General features: G+C 46.3%; 1 protein-coding gene across 2 annotated transcripts in view; it reads right to left on the bottom strand.

Moving 5' to 3' along the window:
• Window positions 1-24,917, bottom strand: part of stk32c (serine/threonine kinase 32C) — a gene marked incomplete at both ends in the record, with an annotated part of 59,770 nt that overhangs the window by 11,809 nt on the left and 23,044 nt on the right. For both annotated transcript variants that reach the window (XM_084458557.1, XM_084458556.1), the window contains 3 exons: window positions 1,819-1,992; window positions 12,791-12,942; window positions 24,688-24,743. In XM_084458557.1, the coding sequence (XP_084314683.1) occupies window positions 1,819-1,992; window positions 12,791-12,942; window positions 24,688-24,743 (382 nt within the window). The remainder of the gene's footprint in view (window positions 1-1,818; window positions 1,993-12,790; window positions 12,943-24,687; window positions 24,744-24,917) is intronic.

Raw genomic sequence — 24,917 nt, 5'->3', positions numbered from 1 at the left:
ACCGGACAAACGCTATACTAGGTGCGCTGGCTTACAGCCATGCACAAAAAAACTTTACCCAAACAACATTAGTGCCAACTGGAGAAGTTTCTCTATTATTAATATGCTGCCTGCACAGTGAATACGACCTTGTGAAGAATGAAGAACACATTTAGAAGATGTCGCAATGAACTTGAAGGATGATGCACTGACTCGTGTACCCTCATGAATGATGATTGTATGATATGGCTGATTTGAGTCTGCCTGTATCTCATACTGGCGGTTGATGTGCTGTCGACAGTCTACTCAGGGATTTGGTTTTGGGCTTGAAGCCGGATTGTATAACTTATCTCTGCAGATCAGTCTGGCATTCCTCCCATCTCAAACGATTCCAGTGGGCAGGAGTCCTTACCTTAACAGACTAACTCCATCAGCCCACCAGCATAACAAAACTTTTGCCAAATCCAGTCGGAGGAAAACGTCTTTTCCTCCGAGAAGCTCTGTGCATACTCTTATTGTTTAGTTGTGGAGTCTATTTCTGCAATATTGCAGGGCCATAACCAGGACCTAAAAAATACCCAGGTCAAGAATCTCGGTGGTTGTGGGGGGTTAGGTCGCCCCCCCCCCTTCCTTTTAAATTGGTAACATAATTGAGAATGCATTTTAGGGTGTAAATGCTATACATGCCTCGAAATAGGCTTACATTTCATAAAATATTAAAGAAGCATTCATACCACTCCAAAATGAATTGCCACTGGTGTTCTTACTAGAGTATATATTTGATTGATGCCAGATAAGTAGACCATAGATGAGTTAGATCAATAAAAAGACGGCTGAATAGTGTGGCGTCCTCCCTGTCCTGGCCCGGAGTGAAGCTGGTTCACCACAGTTACGCGTTCGGCGGCTGTGAGTGTACCCAAAATGGACAGCCCCAGGCGTACAACGTCTTTTCAGCCCCACGGACAGCGCCAGCCAGGTAGAGCCGGTCGAGGAACCCCAGCTGAGCAGAGAAGCCCACCCTGCCCAGTCAGCACCATGGACAGCGCAGCCAGGTGATTGGGGGGGGTGTACAGGCCTTTTGTGGTTGCCAAGGCGACACTGAAACCCATCTGGCTGCAATCACCTCATCAGCTGCTGCGGGTGAAAGCCCCGGTTGAAGGCAATCGGCTAACGAGCCCCACAACCTGAAAAAGGCCAGACCTCAGTCATTTCACTCAGTGAGTATTGTGCCGGTGCTTGTCCCATGCAGTTTAAAAGAAAATTGCGAACCCTGTTTTTTTTTGCTTTCAGGAGCCGATGCCGTAACCCTACCCTGGCCCGGAGCAGTCGCCTACCGAAACCTCGGATTCCGGTTGTCTCCACGGGAGATCGTTATTTTGACAGGTTTTGAGTTTTTTTTGTTTGCATTGAAATAAATGCGCTGTGGCACGGATGGGCTCCCAGGTCTTGACCTGAATTACTGTGCTCCACCTCAGCTTCCCCTCCCGGGGTTTCACAATAGGTAGAGACAGAGAGATGAAGCAAGAGCAGGTACAGACACTCAGGACCACTCAGGGGCTACGTTCTACTGGGAGGCATAACAAAAGTCAAAACACAGTTCCTGATTGGCCTGGTCAAAATGTAATCGGAGAGAGAACAATTGTTCGAGATAAGGGGAAGTCCAGACTGATCCACGGAGGCAAACTGAAAGTGACCATGTGAGATCAGGATGGTATCACGAGGCTAGGATTGTTTGAAATCCAAAAACTGTTAGCATTTTGAACTGAAGACAGAGTGAGTCGGCACCAAGCCACAGCTCTTGTGCTGTACGCTGTACGTGTGGCTGACAGTGTGTACTACCTGTGAATGATGTGCTGGCTCTGCAGGTAGTCCAGCGCCAGGGTCATCTCACACAGGTAGAGTTTGACGGCGTCCTCGCTGAACTGGACGCTCTGCTGCAGGTGGTAGCGCAGGTCTCCTCCCAGCAGCAGGTCCACCACCATGAACATGTCCTCCTCGTCCTGGAAAGAGTACCTGTGGCAGAGGGCGGAGGGCAGGGGTCAGAGGGGAGGGGGTCATGGTCAGAGGGGAGGAGGCAGAGGTCAGAGGGGAGGGGCCAGAGGGGAGGGTCTTAGTCAATGAGCTATTGGGCCAGGTGAGAGAAGAACTGAATTGGGCACACACATGCTCTCTCTCTCTCTCTCTCTCTCTCACACACACACACACACACACACACACGCAGGTATAAAAACAGAGTAAACACCTATAGTATGCACATACAGACCGGTAAATGGACTGCACTTACATAGCGCCTTTTGACCTTACTGGACAAACACACATTCAAACACCAATGGCAGCCAGCTGTCATGCAAGGCGCTCGCCTGCTCATTGGGAGAAATTTGGGGTTCAGTGTCTTGCCCAAGGACACTTCGACATGCAGACAGGAGATGCCGGGGACCCACTCTACCTCCTGAGCCACAGTCGCCCCTGCAACAATAAACATGCACCTTGCTGAACCATGACCAGCTCAGTGGCCTTGCGGTTAGAGTGTCCTTGAGACTGGGAGGTCGTGAGTTCAATCCCCGGCCAAGTCATACCAAAGACTATGAAAATGGTACCCAATGCCTTCCCGGCTTGGCACAAGAGTTAGATTGGGGGTAAATCCCTGCGACATACTAGCATCATGTCTAGGGGGTGTACGTGTACATCAAAGCTGCCTCATGCTACAGAAACAGGAGATAGGCTCCTGCCCTATGGGCCACTAGGCCCGAGAAACATTGGTTCTCAAAAAGCTTACTTACTTACTTGCTAAACCCTGTATCCAACATACACACTAATATCTCAAAGCAGGCAGTGCTTTGTACTGTATGTGCACAAGTGTGTAAATACATGTGGGTGGGTTTACTCGCTGGCAGGCTTGTAAACTCAAATTTAGCACAGTGGGAGCTTACACACTGATCATTATCGTAATGAGCTGCAATGTGTTCGAGTGAACATGGAGAGTGATTGCCAAATCAAAATGACAGTAGAGTCTGCTATTGATTGATGCGTCTTAATTGGAGATGGCTGGTGGATAGCTGGAGATCCTTGTCAATCAGACTTACATGTACTAATCATGCACATCAAATTAAAACCAGACCAGTTAAAGACCTAGCCTCCACTATGCAATCTCTCCACAGATAGTGAAGCCAACATGAAGAACATAGGATAATCCTTGTTCAATAGCAATCTCCCACACATCTAACGTGACACCCAACAAACCCAGTTTTTTTCACAGCTTTACTCCCACACAGCTCGGCTCTCAATACAGAAAGCTAACTAGCTGACCCACTTGTGGATTCTTCTATCAAACTCAGGTTAATATCCCAGTTACTCTGATGACTTTTATTTTCTCATTAAAAGCCTTGGATTGTGGCATTATTATTTCTCTTTCATCAGCACACATCTGAGCTTCCTGTAGCCCTCACTGCATTCAGAGGGCTATTCTGATTGACTCAGTCCAGGTTTAATTCCCTGCTCTCTTTAAGTGAGAAAAATAAGGTTTTTGCGAAAATCGTTCTTGCATGCTAGAACTGGTTTTGAGTATTTTTGTGCTGAGCTGAACACAATTTACAGTGCTATCTGATCTCATGCCGATTGATGAAATGGTCTGACTGTTAAGAAAAGATTACTGGCTATATGAACACTGAACCTCATAACTCTTCAAAGAAGAGAGAATTGATAGAGGTAAGATATTTCAGTCTGAAGGCGTAAGGTGCCGTATTCATGTTCTGGTTTGTGAGAAATTCTGACCAATAACTGCCAGGTCTCCATGATAAACAGCCATATTTGATTTGATCACACTATAACGTTGCGTAACGTTGCACAAACATCTACAGAGATGAGTGAAGAGTGAAGCACTTCACCGTGTAACGTTCAGCCACTTCGGGCTTAACATCATGAACCCTCCGTTTCCTCTGATCATGAGCCCATATGGGCTAATGCAGGCGGACAGTCTGGTGGCGTCCCGTCAAAAATTATATGACTGAAATCCAAACCTCCATCAGACCAAGCTAACGAGCCTGAACCTGGCCACAGCATTGGGCAGCGCTCCAAACGCCGAGGACGGACAGATGGCCGGAGCTCAGATTGTTGTTTGCTGTCTGCAGGTCCCTTATTGTCACCTTCTTATCACCTACTTGTCACCATCTGATCCCTGCTACCCAGCTGATGGAGAGTCAGTGTCCTCGGAGCCAGCGACCCACCCGCTGGTGTGATCTCTGTGTTCTGGAGCGTTCCCAGGGCCGTAAGTGAGATCACCGCAGTTCTCCCTGTTACTTTCCACCACCGTCTCGCTGCTTGGCAGTTAATGTCAGGCATGGCTCGCGTGGGTGGACAAGCGTGGTGTATGAAAGCTTGGAGACTGACAGCCTTATCACCTTCCAGAGCAGCCAGATGAGAGAGAAGGCACTTTTGAAAGCACTTTCTCCAAACAGTGACTACAAAGAGAGATGTTGGGGGAATTTCAGAGCACTCTTGTATTTTGTACTGACATCTTAGAGAGAAAGCAAAGATGTGTTTCCAGTCAAGTACGGGTCAAGAATGATGGGAAGACAAATGGATAAGTCCAAGTCTTGGTGAAAGGAGAATTCTAATGTGGAATCCATGCAAATACCGCATGCTCTTCTGCAGCTTCCTTCTAGCTGTACTTTGATAGACACATACAAAACATAGCAGTAATTAGGGCTCTAATTTTTAATATAAAATGTTCAGGTGGTTTGCGACGTAAATAACCCTGTCTCAGCGCATGATTTGTTAATATTAGATAACTATTATCTTCCTATTGTCTTCCAGAGTGAAGCCAATAGTTCTCATTATAAAGACGTAGCTTATTACACCATACATTGTCCCCTACGGCATAAATTGCCCTCTTGAATTTTGAGATGTCTATTGAGTTTCAACACCTCATTAAGTACAATTTTCATGAGCTTGAGTTTGGAGGAGGTCCAGAAGTAGGGTTGCAAAATTCCGGGAATACTCAAAGTTGGAAACTTTCCATGGGAATTAACAGGAATTTATGGGAATTAATTTTGAATTTTGCGGTTATCTATACAGTACCAACTGTATTTACCTTGTCATATACAGACATAAATATAAACATTCTGTTTTGTCATAGCAGACATGCAGGCAAACATTTCTAATACACATTTTTCAAATGACATTTTTGATGAGTAGAACTTTAATGGATTCTACAGCCTTCTTAGTGTGCAGGATGCTAGGAATTAGCTGTGCATGTGATGGAAGAACGCACTGCACATGTGATGGAGCAATGCACAGTGCAGAGTTGAAATTCAACTGAATTTGCATTAAATCAGGTTGTTTTAACCAAGATCATGCTGCAACATCTAGAATTGCATTTTATGTTTTTTTTTCCCCCCAACTAGGCTACGTTTAAGTTCCCTGTTATAGGGGTCCGCAATGGTGTAGCGGTCTAATGCCTTGTGTTCCGGCGCAGCTGCCCACCGGGAACTGGTGGTCTCGCCAGATCCAAGTATGGCCGGATCCCAGGGGGAGCGGCCTATTGTTTAATCTCGGCTTGAGGGTTGGTCATGCAACAGCAACCCTGTCTGGTGTCGGAATTACGGTTTATGAGCTGAGATAGTCAAGGAGTGGTCTCAACCCTTCGTATTACCGACTGCCTGTGTGACCAATTCTCAACAGTTAGTCGGGGGTAATTGGACACTAGGTCACCAAATTGGGTGAAAATGGGATAGAGGGACAAGCTACAGTATGAATGAACAGACGTCCCAGTGCAGCGACCTGGCTAAGGCCTGTTAGGAGTATCATGACTAGGCATGAGACGGTATGGATTTTTGCATTACGGTACGGTATCTAGTTACATGGTACGGTTTACGGTATTTCACGGTATACGGCATTTCACCTCCACAACACACATACAAAAACAAGTATTTTACTTTGAAGGCACTACAGTGCAACACATGATGGAAAATACACACTATTGTAATTAAGCTCAGTTTATTAATAGCAAGCTTATATTAAATTACAAAAGCAACTTGAAATATGAAGTTTCAGCAGTGCATTATTGTGTAATACCGTAAACGTAATACCGTAAACACAGGGAATGTCACAGCTCTAATACAGTGGACATTTTATACCGCGGTTCACGGTTTTACGGTATACCGTCTCATCCCTAATCTAGCTGAGCTAGACAGGTCATGCGGAATTCACAGGTCTGGTCTAGCCTAGTCAGGTCTGCGGCTAGGCTGGTCTGGCCTGGGGCTAGGCTGATCTGGTCTGGTTGGGGGCTAGGCTGGTCTAGTCAGGGGCTGGTCTGATCTGGTCAGGGACTAGGCTAGTCTGGTCTGGGGCTAGTCTGGTCTGGGATTAGGCTGGTTGGGGACTAGGCTGGTCTGGGGCTAGACTGGTCTGGTCTGATTGGGGGTTGGTCTGGTTGGGGGCTAGGCTGGGCTCGTCGGGGGCTAGGCTAGGCTGGTCTAGTCTGGCCTGGGGTGCAGAGGAAGGTTACCAGGCTGGAGAGAGTCTAAGGAGCAGGCTGAAATAATCAGGCCATGATGACAAATGAGCTAAGGGAAGCAGACAGAGGGAGAGAGAGAAAATGGCATAGAGACAAAGGAGAGAAGACAGAAGAGTAAGATGAGAAAAAAAGGGGAAAGAAACAAGAGAATGAGAAGAGGGAGAGGGGGAAGAGAGAGATTGAGATGGAGAGAGAGAGAGAGAGAGAGAGAGAGAGAGAGAGAGAGAGAGAAAGAGAGAGGTATAGAGTCTCCTGGCTGCATTTTTGTCTGTAACCTTAAAGTGGCCTAGATAGACTAATGGAGACAACTTGGATGTGTCTGGCAGAGTGACTGTCATAAGACCCACCCGCCCCGGACACGTTCCTCTGAGGGTTCCTCTGACAGCACCTCTAGCCCTGCAGTCACACAGTTGGCTCAGCACACACACACACACACAATCACACGCACACACACACACACGCACACACACACAAGCACGCACACACACACACATACACACACCTGCAATGGTCTGGTCTTTCACTTAGGGGACTTAATGCACTAAGGGACACATAGAGACGTCCTCTACAAAGTTGTACACTTAAATGATCAGGTGCTTGTGGAAAGATCCAGTCCTCAGTTGCCCTGTTTTCACGGCCGGAGCATAGCCCTAATAGCATCAAACAAAATGGGGTGAATGAGGTCTCATTCCATCTGTTATGTTTGTCAGCAAACGCTCAACTCGCACACATGGCTTGTTGCTGTGTTGAGGGGTCAAAGTATACAGTAATTTGTCCCTCTGTCTCCCACAGCTTTGTCCCATACAGAGACCCAGAAATCAATATTCCTGGCTGAGGAGGACACCTATCAATCCTCCCTCTATCTCTGGACAACAGAGAAAGAGTACACTTGGCAGCCTTAAATGATGACTCGCCAGGCCTTCAAATTCTGTTCTCTAGTCCCACATTCCTTCTCTAAATCTGTCACTCGCTGACAGTAAGCATCGCGACACTAACACACGTTGACTCCTCTCACCGCTGGGCATGGGTTTTTGGTTGTGTTTCAACACCTCCCGAGCGGTCCCGGGGGCGTACGGGTGACGCTGTGTGAGAGTGATCTGTTGTGATGTTACGCTTTCGGCGGAACCGTGCTCCGATAATGATCTACACAGTTCAGCGCGGGGGATCAATTTTCACAGCTGGTAGTAGCAATGACTTCCAACCACACTTGAGACTGCATGTAATTCTGTATGTCTAGGTGCAGTAACGTGAGCCCTCCGATTTAGGAAGGAGTTTTCTTATGTAATGGCTTAAGGGAGGATTTGAGATTGCCGCAGTTGATAAATATTTTTTTTCCGTCCAAAGTAATCCATTTCACTGTATCCAATCTCTATCCACCATCATCTCCAGCAAGTGAATGGTCACGGCAATTACTGTTGGCTGCAAACTTCACATCCCGTGGGCTTACAGCAGCCTCCTCCTGGGTGATGGCATTGAGAGCTGCCTTTCCAGGTTCCCTTTAATGAATTTCCTGATAAAATGGATGGAGTCACTTCAAAGAAAGCCATGGAATCCAGGATGTCTAAATGAAAGTATGAAGCCTGGGTTTCAAAAACAGAGATGGAGAGAGAGCAAGAGTGAGAGAGAAATACAGAGAGAGAAGTCACAAAGGCCCTTAGACTGCGCAAATGTGTTTTGACAAACTAACCCCCAAATCAGTTTTTTTTAACATAATCTTCTACTCCCCCTGCCCTCCAATTCTCAATTTCAGTTCTTCGGTCCAACCCTCTCTCTCTCTCTCTCTCTCTCTCTCTCTCTCTCTCTCTCTCCCTATGTCTGCTCTGGCACTGTATCAATAAAACAAAGCTCAATCAGAGTGTATGTTCTCATGAGCTGCATCCTCTGATCTTCACATGAGGGAGTGGAGGCTTTACCCAGAATCCCCAGCTGGGCCATCTCACATCCATCAATAATGGATCACATTGTCCAAATCCATAGAGCCAGAGGACAGAACACTCCACTTGACACGCCTGTGGATACTGCCAATGTTCCGCGATGTCAGTGGGGAATGCTGTACAGTATACAGAACACCAATTAGACAGTATGGACCATCATGTGAACACTCAGTATCAATCTGCATTGCCAAACTGATATATGGATAGGATATATATAGTAACCAGTCAGTTTGGACACACATTCTCCAACGCACACCTGGAAAGTTAGAAAAGTCTTTGTTTCATAAGTAAAAAATGAGAAAGTATGTCCAAACTCCATACCCCCACCACTTCGATGCGCATTGAGTGCGATGCGAAACGGCTACGATGAGACAGTGAAGCGAGTTTGTATTGCATCGAGGTGTTCATTACATTGAGTCGACACTTTCATGGACTCTAAATCGGAAGACATAGACGTACAAATGTAATTTTGACATAATTTACAAACATAATCAATTATTTTTACGCGTTAACACAAAAAATTGTGGCTTACCAGGTTCTAGGACCCACCAGACGCCACTGACCCCTACGTGCGTAGTTTCTCTCCCTATCTGCGTGTGTGTGTACGGGGGGGGGGGGGAGTAATAACAATGTCAGAGAAGACCCTGTTCAAGACCCCACGGTACGCTATTGCATTATAGACAGACAGTCCTCATTACAATAGGAGTAGGACACTTCAAATCCTATAGTAATTCATTTTTGTATGGGATGTGATGCACCAGTCGCATGTGGTTTATTTTCGGTGATTAGACTGACTGTTGACTGGCACAGCTTTAGGTGGTGATGGAGGAATGAGCTTAAAGGACAATGCTCGTTTTTGACAACCTGGACCTTATTTACGACATATTATAAGACGTTTGACTCACCGAGATCACTTTGGTGTAGTTCGGAGGCATGTAGAAGAAATTTAAAATCCAGCGCGAGCCAGTATATCCATGTAATGGCGGTGGTCGGGGCACTTAGAATGCAGTTTCTAAAAATCTATTTTCTGCCGCGAAACGGTTGTTTTCATCAATCTGTCTTGATGAATCGCTAGTTGTGCTTACATAGAGCATAGGCCTGTTGTGTTGTTTTTCACATGCCTCTGTAATATGATCTTTCGAAACGTCTTTAGACACGAAATAGCTTCCTCACTTGCTCCAGCACGCATGCGCACAGCGTGCTGGAGCAATTGAGGAAGCTATTTCGTTTCGAAAGACGTTTCTAAAGATCATGGCATGTGAAAACCACCACAGGTCTATGCTCTATGTAAGAAAAAAAAAATCTTAGATCGGGGATCCCTTCCCACTGTACGACCGGGACTCAAGACCATACGACCATACGACGTGTGTATTCACACTATGCGATTTGTATTCACACTATACGATTTCTGTCAGCCACGGTTATGCCCATGATTCATCTTGGCTAAACTTCTATGTTATCTGCGATCTACGATGAAAATATCTGTGACAGATATTTTGTCGGGAGGTCGTAGCCTCGTCGTAGAACGTCGTAGCAATGAATCACAGATAGTACACCTTCTCACACTGTGTGACTTGCGAGTCCCGATTTTGCATACGATGAGCTACGATTGTTTGCGACAACCCACGACCACCTTACGACCTCAGAATCGTGGGTTTTATCGCACAGTGTACATGCGGCTTTACAGATTTCTGTGCTAAATTGTCACTCCGACTCGGCAGGATTGTGAATCGTGTATAAAATCGGGCATAATATCTTGTATCCTCAGCTTAACCTGACTGAATGAGAGATGAAAACATGTTTAAGGCCCACCCTACTCTGCCTCTGATTGGCTAGAACTCCTTGGTTACCTTGAGTAATGTGATTATACTATTGGTAGTTGGAACTATCCATTCGCTTTGCTTTAAAACGACTGGTTAAATGTTGCTCGGGAAATATGATAAAATATTCATTGCACCAGAATATTCCCGCGCCGGAATTCCGGCACCGTGCCAGAGAACTTCAAGCCCTGTATATGTGTGTCTAGTAAAACTCAATCAGTGTGAAATGGGGGGCAAGATATTAACAAATCTACTGTTCTCCACACAAGGCGACCATTTATTTTCCAGTATGTCTCCGGGCCCATTTCTCTTTCCCTGCCTTCGAAGGAAGAAAAGCGGAAAACGTTTCCCTCTGACAATTTTTTTTCTTCCCACTGAGTTAGCATGATAGACACAGCAGGACACCAGACATAATCTTCAGACTGCACTAGTAAGAACCCTGCATTAGTCTACCATGGGACGCTAAGAGCGCAAAAAAAGGTTATTTTGGACAGTGAGAGCTGCAGAAGGCGGACTACACCACAGTAGGCCTACACAATGAGGCTACCGTGATTCATATGCTGCAGAGAGTTACTTCACAAACTTTTTTCTGTTCTCTCATGGCTTGGCAGGGGATCAAGCTGGCAGTATTACAGTACAAAACAGTGTGACAGCTGCTTAGGTTTTGAGGTCCGTGGGTTTCCAGGACTGTCACTTTCTTACAAACATACTGGATCTTTTTCGACAAAGCTACTATCTGCCGTGTTCCATGGAGTCGACAGAGAGCAACAGCTGTGCCTTGACAGGCCATCTCTCGCTTTTGTCGCCCAATCTGGTCAGTTTTATGGGGAAGGCGAACAGCCTGTTGGGGAAGACTTGCTTCTCCACTTCTCCCCCCACGCTTTGATGTTCTTTGTCAGACACATTTAACAGCTTGCATATGCTTTTGTGAAAGGAAAATCAAAATACAGGTAGCATCTGAGAAAGATATCCCAAGGGACAGGGTTTGGAAAAACCAACTTCCTGAGAATCATAGAAGAAGGTGAAGTTCTATTGAAGGATGTTCTATTGAAAAGTGATAGTCTTGGGTCTTGTGAAAAGCATTTTTCAGCCAACATCAGGCTCGTATACAATCATTGTGGAGCATTTTCAGATATGTGTTGGATTTGACAACAACCGGAGCTGAAGTTGAAGGGAAATACATTCTGAAAACAAACACATTCTGAAAACAAACATCTACAATTAAGGCTCATCATATATTAATTAAAAGTTACAGTATGCGGAACACTGTAGGTCATTGTTCTTGATTTGTTCCTCAGTAATTTTAAGGCTTCCCACTTTCTCCTTTGACGTTGTGATGAAGAATAAAAAAAGAGGTGTGATGCAAGCGCTATAATTCCCACCTTGCCATAATGCTGCTGTCTGCTGACTTTGTCATTGTCACTGTAAATGAGGGCAACTGCAGTGTCCTTCAAGTTAAAATAAATGTTATTGAGTTGAATTGAATAATGGCCCTTTGATGTAATGTGGATGAGAGGATACAGAACAGCTAGGAGCGCATAAACAACGACAGCGTAGCCGAATCTGGCAGCCGTACTGTACTTCAGGGAGTTCGATTATGAAAAATACACAGCCCTACTAGTACAGCTCATTAACAGCCTCAGTTTATTCCAGTATGGGAGCTTCTCCAAGAGATAAAACAATTATAAATTATAAAAATTATAATCAAAAACCTTTGAAATATATAACAGAGTAATAAGCTGCCACGTATCTGGTCTTGGAGTGTCTACTCACACAGTATACAGATGATCAATCGAATGAGGTGTAGCCTATGCAAAGTGATGGATGCTCACCATGGCAATTAACTCACAGAATATATCCGTCTAGCAATTACACACCGTGAAGTGCTTTGGTGTAATATGCCGTGAACATCCCAATTACATTTAAGAAGTGCTTTTTTTCAGAACACTGTGGGGAATGTTGAATAATGAATGCTGGTTTCCTTCACCCACATACAGTATCAGACTCTTGGGAAGTCTATCTCAATCTCACACTACGGTAATTATCAAATATGTGCCGCATTCAGATACATTACTGGGGAGAATGTCGACGTGATTGAAGTCTTGATGAACAGTACATTCAGCATTCTGCCTCAATCCAAAATGAGGAGGAGAAATGGCTACATGTGCATTTTCTATCATCGTTTGAGATGATGCCGATGTTTGTCATTCATCTAGAGTTGAGCCAAACAGCTAGATGAACACAGCAGATGGTATATTACAAGGTTTCATCAAGACAGGAAACATATCACTGACTACACTTCTGGAAAAAAACACATTCTGAACACACTGTTTCTACAATTATTCAATGTATCATTGATCATATTGAGGATACACATTTCCCCCATGGGAACACTTGCCTGAGACATCCCTGTAAGTAATATGAGTAAAATTGCATTCTATATCTACTCTATGGACAAATGCAAACAATGCATACACTGAAAAGACCAATAACGCATGCATGTCATACAAGTAGAGAAAGTGGAAAAAACATGAGATAGTCACCAGAGGTTCACTAAGAAAACGTGTTCGATCTCCTGTAGGATCTCGAGCTCTCTAAAGACGTTTCGGACCTCATCTCTCTCGACGCACTGCTGCTTGTTCATGTACTTCATGGCGTACATCTTCTCTGTGTCCCTCTTCTGTACAATGCACACCTGGAGAGGAGACAGAGCAAGGCGAGAGATTAGCAGTTAGCACTGGATTTAATCTGGGACAAGGCAGGGAAAAACAACATTAGGTTGCCATTATTATACCATCATTGTGGATGGTACAATTTTCTGCACAGCATTTTCAGATGTGTGTTGGATTTGCACAGTAATCTGCCTCGGTTATAGGCAATTGACACTTCGCTCCGTTCTGAAAGACGTCTGTGGCTTCAAAAGACAACAATGAGGCACTGAGGTTGATGGAAAATACTTTCTAAAAACAAACATCCACAAGGCTCATTATATATTCATTAAAAGTTGCAGCGTGCGGAACAGAGTGTTGAAAGGTCAGTGTCAGGTCATGAGGTTGGACTCACTATATCAACATTAACATCCAGACACAGTCCGGATTAGACTGACAGTGAATCTGCCATTATATAACGGGTAGTTCCGACCTCGCAATCTGATTGGTTAAGAGCCGTTGTATATGCCACGATATATACCACGGGCAAAGCCTCTTTATCGTTCTATGCAAAATATTACTGCGCTAATTATTACTGCCTGTAAAAATGTTAGTTCCATTGCGTTATGGTCTGTTGGTTACATTATGGTTTCATTCACTGTCAATTTTGAGTTGTTTTATCCGTCCTGTAGCCTACCAGTCTGGTTTATCATTACCACATTTGAAACTCGCAGTTGCACAGCAAAGGTAGGCTACACTTCATTCATGGCTAGCTAGGTTGGTCAGGAGCATTAGTTTGGTTGCTAGGGCTCATTGTTCGTCGCTTTGAAAGACAACGTGATAGTTTTATGAACTACCTTTCTTGGCAGAGTTCACTAAAATCGATATTAAGGCACTGAAAGAGTAAGTATTTATCCTATCAATGTTTCCCGATAATGTAACCATTGTATAAAAGCAATAACTCACTCGAGGGTTGTGGTATATAGGCCATACACCACACCCTCTCATGAGTTATTGCTTCAGTGTAACATAGATCAGCTGCTCCATCCAGATAAACAATGGTTCAATAGAAGATCAATGTAGTAGATCAATGTTATACGTTTCTATAATGTAGGATTGCTATAAGTTACGGTTACTAACAGAATTCATTCTGATAGTCATTTCAAACATACAAATTTAGTAAAACAGCGTTGACACTGATTCAATTCCATTCAATAACTTTTAGCACAATCCATCAAAGTTAAGTGGTAAAAAGAGTACTGCAAGTTTGGGAAAGAGTCTTGGTAAACATTCTTGGTACAACAGGATGAAAATCATTTTATGCATTTAAGCTTATATTGCTGGCAAAACGCCTTTGTTATTTGAGAACCCCATCTGTTTAAGCTATTGATGTACTAAGGGGCCAAAGGCAGAGTTTGTTTGCCCATTTACACACACACACACACAAACACACACACACACACACAAACACACACACACACACACACACACAAACACACACACACACACACACACACACACACACACACACACACACACACACACGCGCAGAGCAGTAAAAGGTAACGACCCTGGGCTGTTCCAGAGCTCACCATGTACAGTAATGGCAGAAGGGTCTAACTGAATTGAATTGTCCACAATGGCTCAGGACTGCTTATTACAGGCGGGCAGATGGCTGCTTTACTGCGTTAGAACAACAATGACAGGAGGAAATCTATTACCCGCCCAAACCCAATCTGATTGTCCTCCTCCCTGCCCCTCCAGCAGGAGCTCAATGAGTGCATCCCTCCATCCTATCCTTCTTCTACCTCTCTATCCTGCTCCTTCTCTCTCTCTTTCTCTCTCTCACTCTCTCTCTGTCTTTGACACATCCGGTTCATTATGGTATAACCCATTACTTCCTCTACTAGATGTTGTTTAATTGAAGGAAGGAAGGATTAAGAGAAGAGAGACATGAGAGACTAAAGGTCAAGAATGCTGTGTTTGGAGGAAGCTTGCAATGTTACACCTGAGAAGGTCATGCTTCTCTTTTGCTTTTTTATGTTGTCTTTAAATTCAGGTCTATTTCAAGGTTCTCTATTTTATCCCTCTCACTGACACACACACACACACATACACATACACACACACACACACACACACACACACACACACACACACACACACACACACACACACATCCTCCCCATGCTGACACTGCGGCTCTTGGCCCTCCCTGGCTCCCCAGTCACGATGGCCTACACAAAGACCCACTCTCTCCATCCTGGCCGTCTCTCTCTCTCTCTGTCTCTCTCTCTGTCTCTCTCTCTCACTCTCAGAGGGCAGCTACTCTGCTGCAATGCTATTGAAGATGGCGGTGGTGGTGGGGGTAAAAACAGCACGAAACACTGCCGGAGTGGCTGTGGCTTTTATCTTTACCACTTGTCAGGCTGTTCGTTTCTCTTACGACTCCTCTATCCGCTGTTAAACAAGGGACAGGCGTCGGCCACTGCCCATGATGACAGTCCGCTGCAGTCTTTCACACTCTGAGGGCAGTCGGAACTAAACTGTCTAAAGCACGAAGCTAAAAAACCCCGTCGGACCTGTCAGAACATTCAGCTATGCCGCCTCATTTCGGGACCTCATGAGCAGTCCCAGAGTTTTATTTATATTTCACAGAGCACATTAGCATCTCAATTCTGAAAAGGTGCCGAGAATCAGAGACCAACTTTGGGCTGCAGGTCTGAACCTGATCCCCCTCCACCCCCCGTCACATTAGCATATGAATATGAAATCTTCTGAGATTCGACGACTGAAGAATTGGGAGAGGGCTAATCACTGCTGGACTCCTGGCTCTGGGCTGAATCCCTGACAGTCGGAGAGATGGCCCTCGGGCGCGAGCCTTCCTGAGTAGTAGACACCCCAGTGAGCGTAATTAATTCAGAGGCGTTATCTCTAAAATGCTAATGGTCGGCGCAGTCCAAAGCATTGACATCCCGCTAGCTGGCGCTCATTGTTAAATATTCATTATGAACACCTGTTATTGAGCCTCACTTCTGATGTTTTCAAATGTGGGCCAGCAAAAGGCCAATCTTTCTGAATTGGGGGGTATTTACTTTGGGCAAGGGCATGCCTCGGTTGGTGCCAACTCACTCTGCAGGCCGTCTGTCTGCGGTGTGGTTTGGTGAGGGGCTGGCTGAATGAACTGGCACCATCACCGCGACAGACTGTGCCGCCTCCAGATTCCACTGTTTCTGTGGCGGTGGCAGAGATGGGGTGAGGTGCCTGATGTTGTGACAACGTTGGCCGCAATCGTTGACCACCAGCTGCACCACACACCGGCTTATCTCCTCCTAAAGAGATGCCTGCTTATCTCCTCCTAAAGAGGTGTCTGCTTTAGAGGTGGGTAGACACACACGGACACACACCCACACACCCGGGCCAGGCTGGATCTATTGATTCTCTCTCTGGACGGTCTTGGGAGGGAGGGAGGGAGGGAGGGAGGAAGGTGTTTGATGTGGATAGATTCAATCAGGATGAGAAGCTGCAGATGAAAAACGCCTGTCTGTCAGATATATTGTACAGCTTAAAAGAATAATCACAATGAAAGAAAAACAGGATTAGCTCCCGAGCCAACTTTGTCTTGAGCATTTAAGTATAAAACATTTTCATGAATAAGAATGTGCATGAAGAAAACTGCTAATAATGAGCAAATGAATAGTTTGGTGGGCGCTCAAGTGTAGATGTTCTGAAAGTTCACTATGTCAGCTTGGCAGAAATACATTCCTGTGATTGAACCCGCATGAAACAACTGATATTCTAAATCAAGACAAACACACCTCTTGCAAACTGCAAACTATTCATCTATACGTTTTAGAACTCTTGAGAATGAAGAGATTCTTGCGGCAAATGAAAAAATATCGACGGAAGGTCTTGTCATAAGCGTTGATGATCATCCCTTTAAATGTAAACTCAAAGCATTCAGTAGGCAACAGCAATCGACCTATCGATAATCGCTCATTATCTAGCCTAATCCCTCTTCCTCTTCCTGTCTCTCTCGCTGTCAGATGATTGGACATCTGGAGAGAGCTGGATCTCTCCTGCGTTAATGGAATATACATTTGTAATTGGACCATAGAATTTGACAGACACGGCAAGATGACTGACAGTTCAAAAGGAGTGTATGTGTAAAGAGTGTGCAAGCAGAAAAACGAGAGCCACTGCTCTGCTGTGACATAGAGACTTGACAAAGTAATGGAGTCTGTCACTCAACAGTGCTGGGAAAGATTGTCTTATTGACATGAATGGGTGCACAAAACAACCTAAAGATGTCCAGAATTAGGAGGAAAACAGCAGATTCAGATTGAGGTTAATTTGATGTAAAAGTGCAGTGTACAATATACAGTGAAATGTGCTGCCAGCTCCCTGAGGTGCTCTAAAGATTACAGATACGATGACATAATTCTACATCAGAAAAATAAAAGTTCAGAGGTACTTCTAAAAGTATAATAAATACTGGGATTTCAAAACACCAAATATCTGCCTCAAGTCAAAGGTGCAAGTCTAATCTAATTGATCTCAAGGGGATTTTTCCTTGGATTTCAACCAAACTGTATGAGCCGTCAGTTCCAAAATAGAATATGGTAAATGGACTGCACTTATATAGCGCTTTTATCCAAATGGCAAATCCTTTACAATGGCCTCTCATTCACCCAATCACGTATACACGTACATTCACACACCAATGGTGGCAGCTGCCATGAAAGGTGCTAGCCTGCTCATTGGGAGCACTTTGGGATTCAGTGTCTTGCCCAAGGACACTTCGACATGTGGAGAGGAGCAACCGGGATTCAAACCGCCGTCCCTATGATCATTGGACGACCCGCTCTACCACTGAGCCATAGCCGCCCCAGAATACTGGGATGCAGAACAAAATAGAAAGAATTTCAGTCTGTCAGGGATGTGTTGTTGGGCCGAATGCTCTTACAGTCAAAACAATTTAAAGCTGGTCAGCTCTTCAAAGACCAGTTTTATGGACCAATAAATATTTCATACCCTACAATAGAGCTTTGTGCCGCCACATTTCCGACTCAAAGGAAAGGAGGAGTGAGAAAAACAGCTTCAAATAGAGAAGCCACAGTTTATGCTATGGGATACAGTACCAAGCATAAACTATCACCTTCCTTCTAGAGCATGTTACTGTCACACAGACTCCAGAATGGAATGATAATTATTCTACAACCACTCACTCCCGTTAGATTACATGGAGGTCAGAGCAGAAGACCTTGGAAATATCTTAAAAAAAGAATGTGCTAACTGTAGGCCTTTCTGCCATTGTAAGTTCAGCCCAAGGCCAGTGCTATACTGATAACGAGTGATGATGACTTATGAGCATGTTCTGGTCCTATTTCTCAGCCTCCTAGCCCCCGCCATCCGAGAACCCCCCTCCAGTTAATCTCTGTGTCAACACTTACTGCTAACACATGCTCTTATTAAATGCTTATTAGCTGAAAGTATTACGTTTTCAAAAACACCCTTTCATGTGGCACTTCAAAGTGGGGTCTGCCATCATAATGAACGGTTGATCTCCATGCAGCGTTGGCCAAGGGTGTTTACCTTTCCCTCCCTCCCTCCTCGTTCTCCTGCTATCCCCTTGGTTCCGCTATAGTTAGCAGCCCCATCAATTGTTGAGGGGGGAAAAAAGATTTGGGGGTATTAAATTCAGTGGACTCAGGAGGCATAAGATTTATTTTTCTAGGTCAGGCAAGTGCCAAGTGGACCACAGGCCTCAGGGAGAGATGGGGGAGAGGAGGGGGAGAGATGGGGGAGAGATGGGGGAGAGATGGGGGAGAGGAGGGGGAGAGATGGGGGAGAGGAGGGGGAGAGATGGGGGAGAGATGGGGGACAGGTGGGGGAGAGGAGGGGGAGAGGTGGGGGAGAGGAGGGGGAGAGGTGGGGGAGAGGAGGGGGAGAGAAGGGGGACAGGTGGGGGAGAGGAGGGGGAGAGGTGGGGGAGAGGAGGGGGAGAGGTGGGGGAGAGGAGGGGGAGAGGAGGGGGAGAGGTGGGGGAGAGGTGGGGGAGAGATGAGGGAGAGGAGGGGGAGAGATTGGGGAGAGGTGGGGGAGAGATGGGGGAGAGGTGGGGGAGAGAAGGGGGAGAGGTGGGAGAGAGATGGGGGACAGGTGGGGGAGAGATGGGGGAGAGAAGGGGGAGAGATGGGGGAGAGGTGGGGGAGAGGAGGGGGAGAGGAGGGGGAGAGGAGGGGGAGAGGTGGGGGAGAGGAGGAGGAGAGGAGGGGGAGAGGTGGGGGAGAGGAGGGGGAGAGGAGGGGGAGAGATGGGGGAGAGGTGGGGAGAGGTGGGGGAGAGATGGGGGAGAGGTGGGGGAGAGGTGGGGGCAGGTGGGGGAAAGATGGGGGATAGGTGGGGGCAGGTGGGGGAAGATGGGGGAGAGGTGGGGGCAGGTGGGGGAGAGGTGGGGAGAGGTGGGGGAGAGGAGGGGGAGAGATGGGGGAGAGGTGGGGAGAGGTGGGGGAGAGGAGGGGGAGAGATGGGGGAGAGGTGGGGGAGAGGTGGGGGAGAGGAGGGGGAGAGATGGGGGAGAGGTGGGGGAGAGATGGGGAGAGGAGGGGGAGAGATGGGGGAGAGACGGGGGAGAGATGGGGGAGAGATGGGGGAGAGGAGGTGGAGAGGTGGGGGAGAGGTGGGGGGCAGGTGGTGGAAAGATGGGGGAGAGGTGGGGGCAGGTGGGGGAAAGATGGGGGAGAGGTGGGGGAGAGAAGGGGGAGAGGTGGGGGAGAGATGGGGGAGAGGTGGGGGAAAGATGGGGGAAAGATGGTGGATAGGTGGGAGAGAGGTGGGGGAGAGGTGGGGGAGAGGTGGGGGAGAGATGGGGGATAGGTGGGGGAGAGGTGGGGGACAGGTGGGGGAGAGGTGGGGGAGAGGTGGGGGAGAGATGGGGGACAGGTGGGGAAGCAGCAGCAGACCACTGATTGAGGACATGAGGGGAAATGGAAAGAAGGAGAGAGAGAGGAGAGATAGAACAAGAGAGAGAAAGGGGGGTGGGAAAGAGAGAGCAGTGAGTGACTATCCTGCCTCCACCTGTTCACAGTGTGTTCAGGTTTCTTGGAAAATACAAGTGCTGACATTCATCATTGTCAGAGTTTCGGTTTTGTGTGTAGGAGCGAGGTTTTGTTTGTCAGACTGAGGAAGGTGTGTCGTACACAAACAGTGATTGAAACAGAGACAAGCATAGAATAACATTCCCACACGAGCAGACACAAACACACAAACACATTGTACACGCCCATCTCAGAAAGCCTTGAACATAGGCTTTTGCTGTCAGGGAGCGAGACGCGGAGGCGAGTAGATCCGCTTTTAGGCTCTGATGAACTTGTCATCCACAGAAAGAAGAAATAATTCCCCTTCTTCTTCAATTCATTCCCCCGGACCATTCTCCCTTCCATCGCCACTGACAGACAGCAGGAACATTAAACAGTTCACTGAGCTTGGGCAGCCATTTGCAGAGCTACATGACACACTATTACAGCAGCATTGGTCATTACAAACCAAATTCAGAGACGAGACTGTATTTGAGTCACAGCTCAGTGATGGTGAAGACTTGACAGGAAGTCTTACTTTCCAATGCTCTACTTCCTATTAGTATTGAAACAGGGATGAACAGGCTTTTTCAGGCTATTTCTTCAGCACCCCTCCTCCAAATGTCTCTATGAGGGACTGCAAGGAATTAGGCTGAGTGAGCCTAGTCTCAGCAATATCTCCATGGTTTAACAGGGACATCTAAGATGATGGAGGAAACCTACTTTAAGTTTGTTCTGTTCAATATTCCCTGACTCATATCACAAAATGATGGCTACGAAAGAAGTCTATAATAAGTCTAAAGTCTAAAACTATAAAAACAGTATAGTTAAAGGTCGTATCTCAAAAGGTTGGATACCAATCTGCACAGTTGTAAAACGCACCCAGTCTTGGACTGCTTATCCGGTAATGCAATTTTGCATTGTGGAATAAACCGTGAGGCTCTGCAGCTCGGTAGCTGTATTTTCTGGGCCAACAGGGTGCCCAAGGCCTTACTGCGGCTGAATGCCCTTCCCTCCCCCTCCGCAGTCCCGACAGGGTGCGTCTGCAGTCCTGCACAACTGCAGTGTGGGGAGGAAAGCCTTCCATCGTGGTAACAAAGCATGGACTTGATCATTATCCAGCTCTCTACGTGCCGCCAACCCCGCAGTGTGGTGCCTGATATAGAACGGCTCACGGAGACGACTTGTCATGACTTTGACCTTTTTCTCCCGGACGTGGACTCCTCCGCCGTATGACAAGTGCATCACTGGCACAAAACGCAGCCTGTCTCCTTATCTCTCTCTCTCTCTCTCTCTCTCTCCTCCCTGCTATTTCCAGCTCCTGTCCTTTTGTCCCTCATCCTTATTCTCACCGGCCTGGTTACCGTGACGCCGAGGCCGGTGTCACAATGAGGGTTCGGCTGAGGCACTGCAAGGACCTTTCCGCCATAAACCCGCCAGCTGAGTTCCGCTGTCACATTTCCCCTTCTCTGAGCACCTCCCTGCATCAACCCCCCTCCCCCGACCCCACACCCCCGCTGTCATTACGGCGCCGTCAGTGCCTTCAATGTCAGCGCTGTCTCAGGTGGCAGTCTTCACGCTGGGTCACGAGCGTGTGCCCTCCCCACTCCAGCCGAGCCCAGCACTGGACCTTAATGAGTCCCGTGGTGTGCTGGCAGGCGCTTTGTTGGATGAGAGAGAGAGAGAGAGAGAGAGAGAGAGAGACAGAGAGAGAGAAAGCAACAGGAGATGGGCGATTATTATACCTTACTCCGTAGGTGGGACATTTCCCCTGCTAACTCAGACACAGCAGGCTGCTAGGCCTCAAACGAGGCGCAGGCATCTCCCATTCCTGGGTGAAATGATCTGACCACACCCCTCTCATCCAACGGACTAAAATGGATGCTTATGTAGTGGAAATAAATCTGATCGAAAGTAAAAAGGATCTGCCAAGGTTCGCTCAAAATGGTTAAGTCTGATTTATTATGAAAACATACGAGCGCAAGGACTTCAGGATAACGCACATGAGTGGTTCATCTGACAGAAGTGAAACAGTTTGGTGTTGCGTGGTCTTATATTCAAGCAATACACGGATATGACGCTTCTAGAGATTTGATTGGCTAACCCATCTGTACACGTCATAATAAATGGCGGACATCATCAACAGTGGTCAGGAGTTTAGACACGTGATATTAGAAAGGGCGGTACATCTTGAATAGGTTTCAGGTATGCAAAGGGTAGAGGACAGGGGTGTTTAGAATAGCAAAAGGTATGGGAAGGTGAGCAGGATGCTACAACAATAGGTGTAGGAACAAAGGCTGAAATCTGAAAAGCCGAGGCCAGTTGTCTCTAAAAATTCCATGACACTTACCCCCAGACACCAAGTGGAGGAGAGAGAGAGGAGAGATCAAAGAGACAAAGAGAAAATATTAATAGAGAAATAGATCAAGAAAGACATGCACGCACACAGAGCCAAGGACTGCCACAAGGGCCAGTGTCAGTTCTGCACTGCATAAAGGGGGTGTCTCCACGGGGGTCCACAGCTTCAAATAGCCCCCCACCCCACTGAGCCGGTTCTTTCAATCCCCTCTGGTGGCTTCCCTGCTTGCAGCCTCGCCTGGCTCCACACTTCCCCGCCACGGGTAAAAAAGACCCCACTCTGCAATCACCACCTCCATCAAACACACACACACACGGATCAACAAACACCCTAGAGAGGCTATTTTAACAGAGCACAAAACAATGTTTGACCCGTATGTGCTTTGCAGCACTAAAAACCAGGGAGCAACTCAACACTAAAAAAATCACAAACAACTCGAGCGTCCCGGAGCAATCTGCTTGGCAGTCGGAATCGAGCTTTTCCAACAGCAGCATGGATACCGGGGAAGCACAGGGGCTGAGAGGCTAATGACACAGACAAGATGACCTCCAAGCAGAGGGAATTTTATCTGTTCGTCTGTCACAGTCAGAGCCCACTCTGTCCTTGTGGTGCAAAAACATCATCAGAATCTAGCCTACAGTCCAGACCTGGGACACAGGGATGTGCTATCTGTTATCCCTGCCAGCAAGGATAGAGAGTACGCTCAGGGTCACACACATACTCGGAGAGACACACACACACACACAAACACACGCACACACACACACACACATACACACACACACACACACACACACACTCAACAATAGACAACATACACAAGAACAATGTATTTCTACAGATGGAGCTACATACTGTAGAAAAGTTTACTACTACTAAAACATATCTCATGAAGGCCAGAATAAAAGGATCTCGCCGCGCCATTTATTGGAGGTGCAGAATGATGTTTTGATGTTAATACATCTTCATCAGGTCATAAGAACAAAGGCAGGGGTGGCACTTTCCAGCGACTCCTCTCTCAGCTTGCTACTGTATCTCATGACGGCCACTGGCGTTGAAAGACTACAACCATTCACATAAAGGCTAGGCATTTTTTTTTTTTTTTACCACCTACGGGAGAGTTTCACAAGACTTGGCAGCATTGTGTGTGTGTGTGTGTTCGTGTGTGTGTGTGTGTGTGAGTAAGACACACGACTATTAAGGCTACTTTTCCAATGAGGTTTTCATATCCAGTCCTCATCCGTGTCTAGCTGTAATAGTCTCATAAACCCTGTGGTCAGCAAGGTGTAATGTCTGAAGGCTGGGCTGGTTGCTATGGATTTCATGGCTTACTGCTGCATCTCTCCAACATCATAAGAGAAGTGACAGCGGCTTGAGGGACCGAAGCAGTAAGTAAAATTAACATACATTCAGATGGTAATGTATTCTGCAGCCAGAGCCGACTTGCCTTTCAAAAGAGACACTTACTGTACTTTCCAAAAGATTTTGGAAAGAGCAAAGCGGAAAGAAATTCCAAAGGCTCGCGTAAACAGAAGTATAATGAACAAATAAATATTAGTCATGATCTTGCCGAGTCAAACTGCAGATAAGCTTTTTCCAATCTCGGCAACACAATCGCAGTCGTCCTTTCTACATTCCTGTGATATGCAAAGTTCTGACTGTGAATTCCTCAAAAGCAATTATCAATCTCAAACTTTTGTCATCATACAAACACAATCCAATCAATCTATTGTCACTATTGACAAGATTGAAAAGATAAAAGATATTTTCCTCACATTTCACCCTCCACACACACTCACACACGCACAGATGCACACGCGCACACACGCACACACACACACACACACACACACACACACACACACACACACACAGACACACACACACACACACAGACTGAGTTTGTCTACTGGCTAAAACAGAGATAAGAACAAAAAGGCAAACTGAGCTATTATGCTTCTCTGTAATTGGATGTAAGATATTGGTCAAATCCACTGTGATGGGGTGCCATCAAATGAAAAGTTAAGAGAAAAAAACAAAACAAAATGGAGCCACAGTTAAATTAATTAACGGTTAAGATTAATAGGAATTAAAATGTAATTACTTTAGGCCCACTTCACCAGACTGTCTCCGCTTCCTTGTTGGAGATAATAAGTGTGCGGGCTAATTAGTGCCACGGAATTACCCAGGGTCCCGAGCAGTGACTGTAGACTGCTTTGCTCACACACACACACACACACACACACACACACACACACACACACACACACACACACACTTGTGTGATATGAAGGTATAGCCCTGGGAGCTCATACAGAAAAGATAAAGCCAGTGTATCGGCTACTGTATATTACCTTTCCAAAACTCCCCTTCCCAATGGCCCTTAGGATCTGAAAGTGGTCAAAGTTCACTGCAAAGAAAAGAGAAAGAATCTGTCAGTGAGAAAAGAACATGGGTTATTATGTTGCTGCTTGCATGATGCATCAATACAGCTGAGAGAGAAGGATCGTGGGAAAGAATAAAGATTAGGGGAGACAAATTCACATAATCAATTATAGAAAAAGGAAAGACATAAGCCCACGCT

This window comes from Borostomias antarcticus, assembly GCF_949987555.1.
Source record: "Borostomias antarcticus genome assembly, chromosome: 25".
NCBI lineage: Eukaryota > Metazoa > Chordata > Actinopteri > Stomiiformes > Stomiidae > Borostomias > Borostomias antarcticus.
Note: the sequence above shows the minus strand (reverse complement) of the source record. Positions and strands in the feature narration are given on the sequence as shown.